The sequence below is a fragment of the Salmo salar genome, chromosome 09, assembly GCF_965601325.2.
Source record: "Salmo salar chromosome 09, fSalSal1, whole genome shotgun sequence".
Classification (NCBI taxonomy): domain Eukaryota; kingdom Metazoa; phylum Chordata; class Actinopteri; order Salmoniformes; family Salmonidae; genus Salmo; species Salmo salar.
In genome coordinates, this window is record NC_138299.1 from 96,274,971 (window position 1) to 96,290,984 (window position 16,014).

The 16,014-nt window shown below is 41.8% G+C and overlaps 1 protein-coding gene across 3 annotated transcripts in view; it reads right to left on the bottom strand.

The window, feature by feature from the left end:
* Positions 1–15,540, bottom strand: part of LOC106612181 (glutamate receptor 3) — a 219,292-nt gene extending 203,752 nt beyond the window's left edge. For all 3 annotated transcript variants that reach the window (XR_014378839.1, XM_045724147.2, XM_045724148.2), the window contains exons 1-2: positions 15,043–15,540; positions 13,894–14,052 (exon numbers count right to left, since the gene is read on the bottom strand). Coding sequence is in view for 2 of the 3 variants with exons in the window: in XM_045724147.2 (XP_045580103.1) it covers positions 13,894–14,052; positions 15,043–15,121 (238 nt within the window). In the remaining variant the exon portion in view is untranslated. The remainder of the gene's footprint in view (positions 1–13,893; positions 14,053–15,042) is intronic.
* Between the last annotated feature and the right edge of the window lie 474 nt (positions 15,541–16,014).

The window sequence follows — 16,014 nt, forward strand, 5'->3', positions numbered from 1 at the left end:
CATTTCATATTTTTAACAAGAGTAATAGTTAGTATATTACATTTACGCAAATCATGAATGCTTTTAAAAATATCTACACATTTATTACTTTCCAAAGAAACTTTATATTGCCATGGAAATACATGGGTAGCCATGAGAATGTCCCCCCCAATAGGCTTGTACGCAAATCGCCCAACCTTACACACACACACACTCTATGTTTACAGTACGCTAACGTATGTCAATGGTTTTAGGAACAGCAGTAACATCAGGCAGGATTTAGGCTACCAACTACCTAGCCAGTTGTTGCTCAATCTTGGTTGCAATGATCACGTTGAACTAATATATCTTTATTAAACATACTGTAGGGATTACTGTAGTGACTGGCATTGTGTGTGGGGGGGAAGGAAGACAGGATGGTAAATATTCCTTACAGATGTAGGCTCTTAATTTGACCTGTAATGCCAAAGCAAAATAATCCTGCTGCAACAGGATTTGAACCTTAGGTCCATAATGTTTCTTGATCGGTGGTTAGACTATTAGCTGCTCATAACGAAGCTACATGAAAAGTGGTATCCTGTAAATAAAACTGTTAGTGCGGGTTTTCAGTGAAATTATGTAAATCACGAAGCTCATCGTCACTCTCAGCAGCAAAACAAGCTGTTCGCTCGGCAAGATGTCATGTGTCTACTATTAACCACACATTGTGTTGTGAGGAAGGATGTTTATATTTCCTCTGCATCACAAATGGCACCCAATTCCCTGTGATCAAATTAAGATGCTACATTTGTATATAGTGCACTACTTTAACATTTCATAACAACATGACTCAGAGAACGCTAAACTCTACCAGTACCAGTTGTTTAAGTTGACGTACGTGTTTAATTCACTGCTCTACCAGTACCAGTTGTTTAAGCTGACGTACTGTTACGTATGCCTCTTGGGGGGGGGGGTTAATGCAACACCCTGCTACACTCAACTCCCCGTGGAGCGAAAGAGGTATGGGATTCACACGGTCATTTTGGGGAAAAGGGGCTGGACGGAACCAAAGCTGTCACGGCTGTCGTAGGAATGAGCGGACCAAAGTGCAGCGTGTGTGTCGTTCCACATTTTATTTATACTGTGAAACTATGCAATACATAAATAAACTGAATGACAAAAAAACAAACCAAAAAAAACAGAGGTGAAAGATACACTCAAGATTAATCTCCCACAAACCCAGGTGGGAAAAAAAAAATACTTGAGTATGATCTCCAGTTAGAGACAACGAGGACGAGCTGCCTCTAATTGGAGATCATCCCAAACAAAACCAACAAAGAAATACAAAACTAGAACATGAACATAGAAATACAAAACATAGAAAAACACCCCCTGTCACACCCTGACCTACTCTACCATAGAAAATAACATCTTACTATGGTCAGGTCGTGACAAAAGCAAAGAAAGTAAAAGTTAAAAGAGCCCCTTCTCCTACCTTACCTACCCACAACTTACCTAACTAGCACCACCTGGCGCACTAACCAACATACAGGGGATGGTCCACCCAGGTCTTACCTAGTGTGCATAGACAGAGTACATACTACATGTATATGTATGCCCGCAGGCCTCTTGCCTAAGCACTCCCAAGGTGCCTTCCCCTTCGGGAACAAAAACAGAATACTAACGTAACGTGAACAATTTCAATAATCAAAACACAGTCCTTGTGACAAAAACATACCTCAGAAGGACTGGTTACAAAATACTTAAAAACTGTCTGAGCAACACCCAACACAGGACATACCAATCAGCTCTCTCTGAGCAACACAGGACATACCAATCAGCTCTCTCTGAGCAGCACCCAACACAGGACATACCAATCAGCTCTCTCTGAGCAACACCCAACACAGGACATACCAATCAGCTCTCTCTGAGCAACACCCAACACAGGACATACCAATCAGCTCTCTCTGAGCAACACAGGACATACCAATCAGCTCTCTCTGAGCAACACAGGACATACCAATCAGCTCTCTCTGAGCAACACCCAACACAGGACATACCAATCAGCTCTCTCTGAGCAACACAGGACATACCAATCAGCTCTCTCTGAGCAACACAGGACATACCAATCAGCTCTCTCTGAGCAACACAGGACATACCAATCAGCTCTCTCTGAGCAACACAGGACATGCCAATCAGCTCTCTCTGAGCAACACAGGACATGCCAATCAGCTCTCTCTGAGAAACACCCAACACTGGACATACCAATCAGCTCTGTCTGAGCAACACCCAACACAGGAAATACCAATCAGCTCTCTCTGAGCAACACCCAACACAGGACATACCAATCAGCTGCTTGGGGGAATCCAGGAAGCCATTTCCTGAAATACACACACATACATACAAACCCACAACAACACAGAAACTGGGGAACGTAACATGTACGTATTGAATTCACTGCTTTACCAGTACCAGTTGTTTAAATTGACGTACGTGTTGAATTCACTACTCTACCAGTACCAGTTGTTTAAATTGACGTACGTGTTGAATTCACTACTCTACCAGTACCAGTTGTTTAAATTGACGTACGTGTTGAATTCACTACTCTACCAGTACCAGTGGTTTAAGTTGAGGTACGTATTGAATTCACTACTCTACCAGTACCAGTTGTTTAAATTGACGTACGTGTTGAATTCACTACTCTACCAGTACCAGTTGTTTAAGTTGATGTACGTATTGAATTCACTACTCTACCAGTACCAGTTGTTTAAATTGACGTACGTGTTGAATTCACTACTCTACCAGTACCAGTTGTTTAAGTTGATGTACGTATTGAATTCACTACTCTACCAGTACCAGTTGTTTAAGTTGATGTACGTATTGAATTCACTGCTCTACCAGTACCAGTTGTTTAAGTTGATGTACGTGTTTAATTCACTGCTCTACCAGTACCAGTTGTTTAAGTTGATGTACGTATTGAATTCACTGCTCTACCAGTACCAGTTGTTTAAGTTGATGTACGTATTGAATTCACTACTCTACCAGTACCAGTTGTTTAAGTTGATGTACGTGTTTAATTCACTGCTCTACCAGTACCAGTTGTTTAAGTTGATGTACGTATTGAATTCACTACTCTACCAGTACCAATTTTTTAATCGACGTACGTATCGTTCTCTTTTCTTTGAAAACTATGACCAGGGCCCATACCCACAAAGAATAGGAGTGCTGATCTAGGATCAGGTCCTTATCTGGCCATATCATTTTATTAATAACAATATTAAAAGGCCTACTCTGAGAGGCCCAGCACTGATTCAACTGTGGTACGGACAGCTTCAGCAGCATCAAAATGGCTCAACAAACGACTGACTCTCTATTCAACAATATTCATCTCTGGTCACATTCAGAGAGAGATTTCCGGCACTGATCCGGAGTGAACATCTAAGGACTCTTGTGCGCACAGTGGGGTGTGTGTGTGTGTGTGTGTGTGTGTGTGTGTGTGTGTGTGTGTGTGCACTATAGTGCTGTCTGCTATTTGCAGGCTCAGCTTGACAGGACTCCCAGATGCTACTCCAGAGCTAGCTACCTGAACAGGAAACAAGAGGCTTGTATCTGATCTAGAATATGCTGCTGATCATGTTGGAGAATAACGTCATTCCAATGTTAAATAAATCGTATTCTCAAAGCCCCAGCTCAAAGTCCTAGTCAGGTCCAGCAACAGTTTGACAGCCTTCATGTTGAGTAGAAGACTGAGTCTACCTAGGTGTCACTACATACCCTGGTTCGATTCTGGGCTGTATCACAACCGGCCGTGATTCGGGAGTCCCATAGGGTGGCGCACAATTGGCCCAGCGTCATCCAGGTTAGGGTTTGGCCGGGGTAGGCCGTCAATGTAAGTAAGAATTTGCCCTTAATTAACTGACTTGCCTGGTTAAATAAAGTTAAATATATATAAAATGACAAAAAATGCATCTTTCCCTTTATAGTGCACTACTTTTGACCAGGACCCATAGTAGAGCACTACTTTTGACCAGGACCCAGGGCCCATAGTAGTGCACTACTTTTGACCAGGACCCATGGCCCATAGTAGAGCACTACTTTTGACCTGGGCCATAGTAGTGCACTACTTTTGACCAGGACCCAGGGCCCATAGTAGTGCACTACTTTTGACCAGGACCCAGGGCCCATAGTAGAGCACTACTTTTGACCAGGACCCAGGGCCCATAGTAGAGCACTACTTTTGACTAGGACGCATATGGCTCTGGTCAAATATGGTGTCATTTAGGGTTTCCCCTGATCCTAGGCCTGTATGTAGGACAGTATGTCCTGCTCATACAGTAGAAGAGGCAGATTCAAACCCCAGCAGATAACTTCCTAAACACATCAAAGAAACAGTTCCCACAACAAACAGGAATGGCTGTGAGACAACATTCCACTATTTTCAGTGCAGAGACAGACAGAGCACACGTTGCTTTTCCACACCTTCCTCAACATAATCAAAGGTTCGTACATTTCTCACACACAGTGTATGGCCGCACACACAAAACGTGAATGGTGGCATGATTGTGTGTGAATGAGAAAGCAGAAATGGCGCCCTCAGGAGCCCGACCCTCTCTCTAAGCCAGGAAGGAGAAGACTGTCTCTGCTCCTGCCTGCCTTGATGGTTTTAATTTGATTCTGATATCAAGCCCTCTTTCTCCCATGCTCCCCTGCTCCTTCAACACGCGTGAAATTACCAACGCCGTTATCTATAATTTATTTACTCATTTGCTTATTGTTTCTGTGTCCCAATCAACAGCGTGAAGGAGAGGGTGCAGGGCGTGTTCGTTAACTAGGACACCATGGCAGGGTAACAACCCAGCCCACGCTTCTCTGGCTGGCTAACTGTGATATGGGAGCTTTGCTTTCTCTGCTTCATCTCCCTCACCTCTCAGACCCACCTCTCCATCACCTCACCTCTCTACCACCGCTCAGACCCACCTCTACCACCCCACCTCTCCACCTCTCAGACCCACCTCTCTACCACCCCACCTCTCAGACCCCCTTTCTCTACCACCCCACCTCTCAGACCCCTCTCTCTCTCTCTACCACCCCACCTCTGACCCCTCTCTCTCTACCACCTCACCTCTCAGACCCACCTCTCTACCACCCCACCTCTCAGACCCCCCTTTCTCTACCACCCCACCTCTCAGACCCCCTCTCTCTACCACCCCACATCTCAGACACCCCTTTCACTACCACCCCACCTCTCAGACCCCTCTCTCTCTCTACCACCCCACCTCTGACCCCTCTCTCTCTACCACCCCACCTCTCAGATCCACCTCCCCACCTTTCTACCACCCCACCTCTCCACTGCAGGACTCAGTCCCAACTAATTTGCCGGTTTGGGTATGGTGTATGGATTTTTTTCCCATCAGCCAATGACAGCGTAATGAGGCGATATGAGGTTTGTGTGCTAATGAGCTGACACTGCAGTAGGGGCTGAGCTGGGGAGACAGAGGAGAGGAAAGGGGACAAGATGAGAGGAGACGAGGAGAGGAGAGCCACAATGATCAGCGGGCCAGACACATCAGGCCAATGTGGTTCCAATTACACAAACACAAGGGTTGTGGGTTTAATTCCTGGATGGGCCACATGTACTGAATAGGCTGAATATGTTAACTGTAAGATGTTTTGGATAAACATGTCTGCTGAATGACTGTTACACATTATCATGTTTTATAGGAGTGGACAGAACCACAGAGGACCAGAGACATCTGTTTACAAGGCTCTGCAGCAGAACAGTATTATGATGTTGAGAGTAGGCCATTTGTCTTTTCCCTATCTGAGCAAACCTTTTGACCACATCTAGATACTGAGTCTACGGTGAGTCTACGGTGAGTCTACGGTGAGTCTACGGTGAGTCTACCGAGAGTCTACCGAGTGTCTACAGTGAGACTACTGTGATCTGAGCTCCGCCTACCTGACAGGCCCAGAGAGCAAATCGAGTGCACCTATAGGCCTACGGCTGGCCAATCAGACAGCTCAGATCACCGTGTCTGCACAGTTTCCTCGAGCCATAGACTGCAAAAAGAAACCTTGAACGCACTGCAAAGTTGATACTGTGAAATTTCTAAACATTTAAAACATTGACTAGAGACAGACAACGAATACAGTAAAGAGTAAGTTCACGTTTACGTTGTTATTCAGCACTGTCAACACTTTTAAAACATTTTATGAGCCATAAAATGCGAGTTCTCCCTACTTCCACTTACAATGAATGAATATACCAAAGTGTTTTGTCTTTTTTAATATCGAGGAATATTTCATAGGAGTAACAACATGAATTGGTGCATGAGGCAGAAATAATCTAGTGCGATTTAAGTTCCCCATCAGCTGGAAGACTGTGTCCTCTTTTGTCAGCGGAGGGAAGGAGAGCGAAGGGATTTTGAGTCGGGTGAGAGGCAGCCTCACACTGTCCTCAACAGGAGTACTGCTGAGGACAGTGGTGTCTCTCTATGAAGGATATTTTAAACAAACAAAAATAGTTCTACAAGCAGTTGTTACAACAAGAATATCGCTTCAAATGTTTTGTCCAAATACTAGTGGAGTCAACTAATAAAAGAATGGACCTGACCAGAGAGGTCCAGGATCTGAAGAACAGTTTGCTGTTCTCCCAGGGTCAGCTCGATGAGTTGAAACAGGAGAACGGCAAGATGACAGCAATCTGTAAGTAATTGAGAGAGTATATCAGTTCTGTGTGTGAATCCATGATAACAGGGACAAAGGAGGGACAATCAAGGCGGAATAACATGGTTGTGGACGGAATTGCAGAATCTCCACATGAGACCTGGACGGAGTCTGAGGACAAAGTGAAGGAAACGATCTCTGAGAAATTGAAGATGGACCACAGGAAGATTGAGGTGGGGTGCGCTCACAGGAATGTAAAACCCACCACTGGCCCAGGCTGATAATGGTCAAGTTCCTGAGGTTCAAGGACAAGGTAGCTGCTCTGGAAAAGCCAAGAACTTGAGAGGAACGTATATCTTTCTCAACGAGGATTATCCTGAAGCTGTGCACCAGAAGAAGAAAGAACTGATCCCAGCCATGAAAGCTGCCAGAGCGCGTGGGGACATTGCTTACATCCTCTATGACAGGATCATTGTCCATCCACCCTCCCAGAAGCCTGGAAAGGATGAGAGAGCCAAGACTATGGGTTCGTAGCTTCAACCCCACAGCACACACCAGTTGATTTAATGGACTGCTGAATGTATATTTTTTTCTCTTGCTTTGTTTGCTCTTTTCCATATTATGTTTGTCTCAGATAACTTACTCAGGAAAGGGCTGTAAATATCCCATATTAACATATGTAGCAATAGGTTCATGAAATTAGTAACTTGCTAACATCAGATAACATTCATATAATAGCCATTTCTGAGACTCACTTAGATAACTAATTTGATGATACAGCAGTAGCAATACAAGGATATAACATCTATAGAAGAGACAGAAATGCTTATAGGGGAGGTGTTGCTGTATATATATATATATATATATATATATATATATATATATATATATATATTCAGAGCCATATCTCTGTAATGCTTAGAGAAGATCTTATGTCAAGTGTTATTGAATTGTTGGGATTGCATGTTCACTTGGCACATCTGTAGCCTTTTATTTTGGGGTGTTGCTATAGGCCACCAAGTGCTAACAGTCAGTATCTAAATAATATGTGTGAAATGCATGATAGTGTATGTGATGTAAAGAGAGAGGTCTACTTTCTTGGGGACTTGAATGTTGACTGGTTTTCATCAAGCTGTCCGCTCAAGAGGAAGCTTCTCACTGTAACCAGTGCCTGTAATCTGGTTCAGGTTATTAATCAATCTACCAGGGTGTTTACAAACACTACAGGAACAAGAGCATCCACATGTATAGATAACATTTTTACTAATACTGTAGAACTTTGTTCTAAAGCTGTATCCGTACCCATTGGATGCAGTGATCACAATATAGTGGCTATATCCAGGAAAGCCAAAGTTCCAAAAGCTGGGGCTAAAATAGTGTATAAGAAATCATACACAAGATTTTGCTGTGACTTATGTGGATGATGTTAAAAATGTGTATTGGTCTGAGGTGATTAACCTCTCTAGGCTAGGCGGGACGAATTCGTCCCACCTACGTAACAGCCACGGCTATCCTGTGGCGCGATTTTCAAAACCTTAAAAATCCTATTACTTCAATTTCTCAAACATATGACTATTTTACAGCCATTTAAAGATAAGACTCTCGTTAATCTAACCACACTGTCCGATTTCAAAAAGGCTTTACAACGAAAGCAAAACATTAGATTATGTCAGCAGAGTACCAAGCCAGAAATAATCAGACACCCATTTTTCAAGCCAGCATATAATGTCACCAAAACCCAGAAGACAGCTAAATGCAGCACTCACCTTTGATGATCTTCATCAGATGACAACCCTAGGACATTATGTTATACAATACATGCATGTTTTGTTCAATCAAGTTCATATTTATATCAAAAACCAGCTTTTTACATTAGCATGTGACGTTCAGAACTAGCATACCCCCCGCAAACTTCCGGGGAATTGGCTAACATTTTACTAAATTACTCACGATAAACGTTCACAAAAAGCATAACAATTATTTTAAGAATTATAGATACAGACCTCCTCTATGCACTCGATATGTCCGATTTTAAAATAGCTTTTTGGTGAAAGCACATTTTGCAATATTCTAAGTACATAGCCCAGGCATCACGGGCTCGCTATTTAGACACCCGGCAAGTTTAGCACTCACCATAATCATATTTACTATTATAAAAATGTCATTACCTTTTGTTGTCTTCGTCAGAATACACACCCAGGACAGCTACTTCAATAACAAATGTTGGTTTGGTCCAAAATAATCCATCGTTATATCCGAATAGCGGCGTTTTGTTCGTGCGTTCCAGACACTATCCGAAATAGTAAAGAAGTGTCACGCGCTTGGCGCAATTCGTGACAATAAAATTCTAAGTATTCCATTACCGTACTTCGAAGCATGTCAACCGCTGTTTAAAATCAATTTTTACGACATTTTTCTCGTAGAAAAGCGATAATATTCCGACAGGGAATCTCCTTTTCGGCAAACAGAGGAAAAAATCCCAAAGGCGGGGGCGGTCGGGGTCACGCGCATAAGCTAGTGTCTCTTGATCGGCCACTTGAGAAAGGCGATAATGTGTTTCAGCCTGGGGCTGGAATGACGACATTCTGTTTTTTCCCGGGCTCTGAGCGCCTATGGACGACGTGGGAAGTGTCACGTTAGAGCAGAGATCCTTAGTAAATGATAGAGATGGAAAAGAAGTTCAACAAATGGTCAGACAGGCCACTTCCTGTAAAGGAATCTCTCAGGTTTTGACCTGCCATTTGAGTTCTGTTATACTCACAGACACCATTCAAACAGTTTTAGAAAATTTTGGGTGTTTTCTATCCATATGTAATAAGTATATGCATATTCTAGTTACTGAGTAGGAGTGGTAACCAGATTAAATCGGGTATGTTTTTTATCCAGCCGTGTCAATGCTGCCCCCTAGCCCTAACAGGTTAACCTCTTGACGGTCGCCTAGGATAGGGGCCGCTACAGCGATCTTTGAAAAAAATTAGTGCCCATTTTAAACGGCCTCCTACTCAAACTCAGAAGCTAGGACATGCATATAATTAATACTTGTGGATAGAAAACACCATAAAGTTTCTAAAACTGTTTGAATGGTGTCTGTGAGTATAACAGAACTCATATGGCAGTCAAAACCCCGAGACAAATCGTAACAGGATGTGGAATTCTGAATTGCGGACTCAACTTCATCACTTTGCCTATAAATCACACCGTGGGCTATGGTTCATTGAGCACTTCCTATTGCTTCCACTAGATGTCCCCAGTCTTTACAAAGTGGTTTGAGCCTTCTACTGTGAAAACTGACAGAATGAGAGTCTGTGGAAAGTGGTCACATGGAGAGGGCCATCACCATTATGACGCCGGCGCCCCTGGCTACCCTCCCCTTTCGAGACGTTTAGAAAGACAATGCAATCGTCCCCCTTGAATCTTATTGGAGCTCTGGTTGAAAAAGGCCCTAAAGATTTATGTTAAACAACGTTTGACATGTTTGAACGAACCTAAATAAAATAACAAATGCATTTGTTGAGAGAGAAGTCCCGCGAACCACGGTACTTTTGGAGCAGCCTTCAGAACGCGCTAACAACAACAAGCTATTGGGACATAAAGGATTAACTTTTTCGAATGAAAATACATTTGTTGTGGACCTGGGATTCCTGGAAGTGCCTTCTGATGAAGATAATCAAAGGTAAGGGATTATTGACAATAGTATACAAGACTAGATTTGATATGCGATTGTTCCAAGATGGCGCTGACCTCTAACGGTAGCCTATTTTTCTGAGTATCGCATCCCCTTTTATCGCAAAGTTATTTTTAAATCTGGCATTGCAGGTGCTTTCAAGAGATGCTAATCTATGAATTTTAGAATGACAATATTACGTTTTAAAAATGTTTTCGAATAGTAATTTAGTAAATTGTAGCGCTGTTTCACCGGACGCATTTGAGGGAAAATAGTTAGTCAACGTCACGCGCCGATGTAAAATGCTGTTTTTATATATAAATATGAACTTTATCGAACAAAAGAATGCATGTATTGTGTAACATGATGTCCTAGGAGTGTCATCTGATGAAGATTGTCAAAGGTTAGTGCTGCATTTAGCTGTTTCTTGGTTATTTGTGATGCATGTGGTTGGTCGGAAAATCGCTATGTGGCTACTTTTACGATATACTCCTCTAACATAATCTAATGTTTTGCTTTTGCTGTAAAGCCTTTTTGAAATCGGACAACGTGGTTCGATTCAGGAGAGGTGTATCTATAAAATGATATAAAATAGTCCTATATTTGAAAAAAATAAAAAAATACATTTTGTTATGCAAATGGCGATAGGATTTTTCGCTGGATGTCCGTCCCGTATGAGCACGTCCAAAGGTTAATGAGGAGCATCCAGACGCTGCACTTGATGAATTCATGAAATTGCTTCTTCCAATTATTGATAAACATGCACCTGTTAAGAAACTGACTGTTAGAACTGTTAAGGCTCCATTGATTGAGGAGGAATTGAAAAACTGTATGGTTGAAAGAGATGGGACAAGAGAGGCTAATAAGTCTGGTTGTACATCTTACTGGCTGACATACTGCAAATTGAGAAATGATGTGACTAAACTCAACAAAAAATAAGAAGAAACTGTATTATGAAGCCAAGATCAATGATATAAATATTGATGGAAAAACAAAACACTTTGGAGTACTTTAAATGAAATATGGGCAGAAAGACATTCAACTCCATCTTTCATCAAATCAGATGGCTTATTCATCGCAAAACCATTTGATGTTGCCAATCAAGTTAATGATTACTTCATTGGCAAAGTGGGAAAACTTAGGCAGGAAATGCCAACAACGAACAGTGAGCCATCGTATTCATACATAAAAAAAACTAATAATAAAAGAAAAACATTGTACGTTTTAATTTTGTAAAGTTAGTGTGGGAGAGGTGGAAAATGATTATTATCGATCAATAATGACAAGCCTCCTGGCATTGACAACATAGATGGAAAGCTACAGAGGATGGTAGCTGACTCTATAGCCACTCCTATCTGTCATATCTTTAATCTGAGCCTAGAGGAAAGTCTTTGTCCTCAGGGCTGGAGGGAAGCCAAAGTCATTCCGCTACCCAAGAGTGGTAAAGCGGCCTTTATTGGTTCTAACAGCAGACCTATAAGCTTGCTGCCAGCTCTTAGCAAACTGTTTGAAAAAAATGGTGTTTGACCAAATACAATGCCTTTTCTCTGTAAAAAAATAACAACAGACTTTCAGCACGCTTATAGAAAAGTGCACTGAACAAAAAAGGGCACTGACACAAATTACTGATGATTGGTTGAAAGAAATTGATAACAACAAGATTGTGGGAGCAGTACTGTTAGATTTCAGTGCAGCCTTTGATATTATTGACCATAATCTGTAGCAAAAAAAAAATGGTGTTATGGTTTTTCAACCTCTGCCGTATCATGGATTCAGAGCTATCTAAAAGAACACACAGGGTTTTCTTTAATGGAAGCTTCTCTAATGTCAAACATCTAAAGTGTGGTGTACCACAGGGCAGCTCTCTAGGCCCTCTACTCTTTTCTATTTTTAACCATATTTTTAACCATATTTTAACCATATTCAACCATATACACATCAGCAACCACAGCTAATCAACTCACTGAAACCCTTAACAAAGCGTTGCAGTCTGTTTTGAAATGGGTGGCCAGTAATAAACTGGTCCTGAACATCTCTAAAACTAAGAGCATTGTATTTGGTACAAGTCATTCCCTAAGTTCTAGACCTCAGCTCAATATGGTAATGAATGGTGTGGATTTTGAACAAGTTGAGGAGACTAAATTACTTGTCGTTACCTTTGATTGTAAACTGTCATGGTCAAAACATATAGATTCAATGGTTGTAAAGATGGGGAGAGGTCTGTCTGTAATAAAGAGATGTTCTGATTTTTTGACACCACACTCCAAAAAGAAAGTCCTGCAGGCTCTAGTTTTGTCTTATCTTGATTATTGTCCAGTAATGTGGTCGAGTGCTGCAAGGAAAGACTTTATTAAGCTCCAGCTGGCCCAGAACAGAGCGGCACATCTTCCTCTTCATTGTAATCAGAGGGCTGATATAAATACTATGAATGCCAGCCTCTCTTGGTTAAGAGTTGAAAAGAGACTGACTGCATCACTTCTTGTCATAAAAAAACATTAAATTGTTGAAAATCCCAAATTGTTTGCATAGTCGATTTACACACAGCTCTGACACACACACTTACCCCACCAGACATTTTCACAGTCCCTAAATCCAGAACAAATTCCAGAAAGCGTACAGTATTATATAGAGCTATTATTGCATGGAACTATGTTCCATCTCATATTGCTCAAGTGAAAAGCAAACCTGGTTTCAAAAAACAGATAAAGCAACACCTCACGGCACAACGCCTCTCCCCTATTTGACCTAGAAAGTTTGTGCGTATGTATTGATATTTAGGCTAAATGTGCCTTTTATAAAAACATTTTTTCATGTAGTTCTGTCCTTGAGCTGTTGTTTATGAACGTTCTGTATTATGTCATGTTTCATGTGTTGTGTGGACCCCAGAAAGACTACCTGCTGCTTTTGCATCATCTAATGGGGATCCTAATAAAATGCAAAATAGTCCCTCCCTTCCCTCAGACTGACCATCAGATGCAAGCCATCAGTCCAGTAAAAAAAAGACATTTATGCTCACTCAGCTGTGCCTCATAGTAATTCAACAAATGATCTATTACCAGTGTGATCATATAGCAATTTTTTTTAAGTATCATTTCAAAATGGCCTGAGAACAACAACATTGCCAGGGGAATTCAAGCATAGCCAATATGCAGAGATAATATATCGGGCCTACTGCACAAGCCTCATTGCTACACAACTGTTTTTAATAGGTTAATGTTGCATAGGCTTAATACGTTTTTTTTAAATTATGTTTATTTGTTTTTATCTGAGTGGTAGATCTTGGCATGCATTTTGACTCAAAGTGATCTTGCCTCAGAAAAGGTTGGTGACCACTGGTGTAGCGCAACAACAGTGAACCATTGAGACATCTCGTAAGGCATTCTGTCCCTCCACCCTCTGTACCCTGGTCTTAACTACAGTTGGTCTACACGCTCGCAGCTAAAGCAGACCAAGCAAGAGTATTTTATACCATGTATTCATTATGTTTATATGAATGTTGTGTGTGTTTGCCCCCTTTGGTGTTTGCGCACTTGTGTGTTCATGGGGGAATTCTGGACATATTAAGAGCAGAGGGAGATTTGAATTGAAAACAGCACTGTACTTACATGCATGGGTGACTGAGAAGCTGTTGGACGACTCGAGGTTGTCTACGTTGTAGTTGAGATGGAAGGGTTTCTCCGTAGTGTTCTGGTTGGTGTTGTAGAGCTGAACAGCGAACCTAAACGCACTGTGCTCCTGCACTGTGGACCGCATGAACAGACCACCTAGAAGACATACAGATACATAATCAACTTCGGCTACCATTTCCCATCATCATTATTTACACACATTTTACATTCTACTCTCTCTGCCTCAGCTTTTTATTATAGAGGCCACAGGGAACCCCTGGCCCTCGCAGAACCAACCCACGGATGTTAGGTCTTAGAAAAATGGGTTCCAAAAGGGTTATTCTGGTGTTCCCATAGGATAACTATTTTTGGTTCCAGGTAGAACCCTTTTCGGTTGCAGGTAAAACCGTTTTGGGTTCCATGTAGAATCCTCTGTGGAAAGGGTTCTAAATTTAACCCAAACGGGTTCTAGCTGGAACAAAAAGGGTTCTACCTGAAAGCAAAAAGGGGTCTGCTTGGAAGCAAAAAGGGTTCTTCAAAGTGTTATCCTATGGGGACTGCCGAAGAACCCTTTTAGGTTCTAGATAACACCTTTTTATCTAAGAGGGTAGCCTATGGCCTGTCGAGCAAAACTTGAGGAAGATACTTGAGGAAGAGACTTGACTTGAATGTAGCTTACATAACAAAATGCTTAACTGCAGGGATTCTCATCGTTCTGTTTATACATGGATCTCAAGTGTTAAACCAAACACCACAGATCATGTAAACAGGACCGTGCTTCAAATTAATTAGGAGAAAGAGATCACACATAATCCATCTTTACTCCTCATCATTCCGTCTACAGATAGCTGTTATTTCGGAATTGTTCCCTCCAATTGTCACTCTTATAAAGTTGCAACATTTTCCATTCAATGTGGTAGTTTGTTTCAAGCATTTTGTTAACATTGAATTTCTTAACATCTGTAATCCAAGTGGCAGAGCAAGTTCACAATGTCTTACTGCAAGCAAAGCAAGTTAGCCTACTTAATAACACACCCAATAAAGGTCCTACTCCGAAGATAAACAAGATGGTATTATCCATAAAATTATGAGAGGAATATAAAATGATTATTTAATTGTTTTATAATTATTTTATGATCCACTTACCTATATTAATCTGATTGGGAAATCCCGCGAGTGATCTGCCTGAAAGCCACAATAAAAATAAAACACATTTTTGTGCCATTTTATCAATTTCTCCAACCTGGATACTCAACTCCTTAAAAGAGCCTGCCTAAACAAATTCATAAGCAACCCCGCGGACGCTGAAAATCCTCCAGATTTATGATGGTCGCTCACAGTGCACCAATTGCGTACTGGGCTGCGGAGCAATTTTCTGCAACTGCGAGAGGAGAGGAGAGGGAGGGAGAGAGAGAGAGAGATACTTATCCGTCCCAAAGATGGTGGTGGAGAAACAAGCCGATCTGATTAAGAAAACAAGCTTCTCCGATTGGGCCTTTGGCGATTTGGACCAAATGTTATCTGACGTTGAATCAAAAAGCTTCCCACCTCTTTGTGTACCGGACAACGTTACCGGGTACCGCTAAGCCCAGCTCGGCTCCACTAGTAAGACTGACTGCAAGACACAAGTGCCACGCTCGTCCACATTACTCCGCGCGCAATCAATAGGAGAAAGCACTGCAATCACAGGCGGCCAATGCTTTTCAATTGGCTACAGTAGCTAACGGCTTACAGCTGGTGCAGCTGCCGCCTCAAGGATATGATGAGGGGAAGTTGGCGTTAGTGAGCACGGATAGGGTAGAGGCAAAACAAAGAACACAAGTGGATTCATAATTAGAAGCTATTCAAAACAACCCGGAATATACTATACATACATAACCTCCTGGTATTCGTGAATGTGTTGTCATACTGCTATGTACAGAAGTGAATTACATTTATTGTTAAACATCTATATAGATTAGCCTGTTTAAAACCATATGGACTATCTTTGATTTCCTAATTATTTTTAAAAGCGTGGGCAAACTGTATCCTAAAGAAAAGCACTATTCAAGTATGTCTGTGACCTCCTCGCTCTCCTTTCAGAACCCGGATAGAGAGCGCAGCATGAGGAGCTGTCCA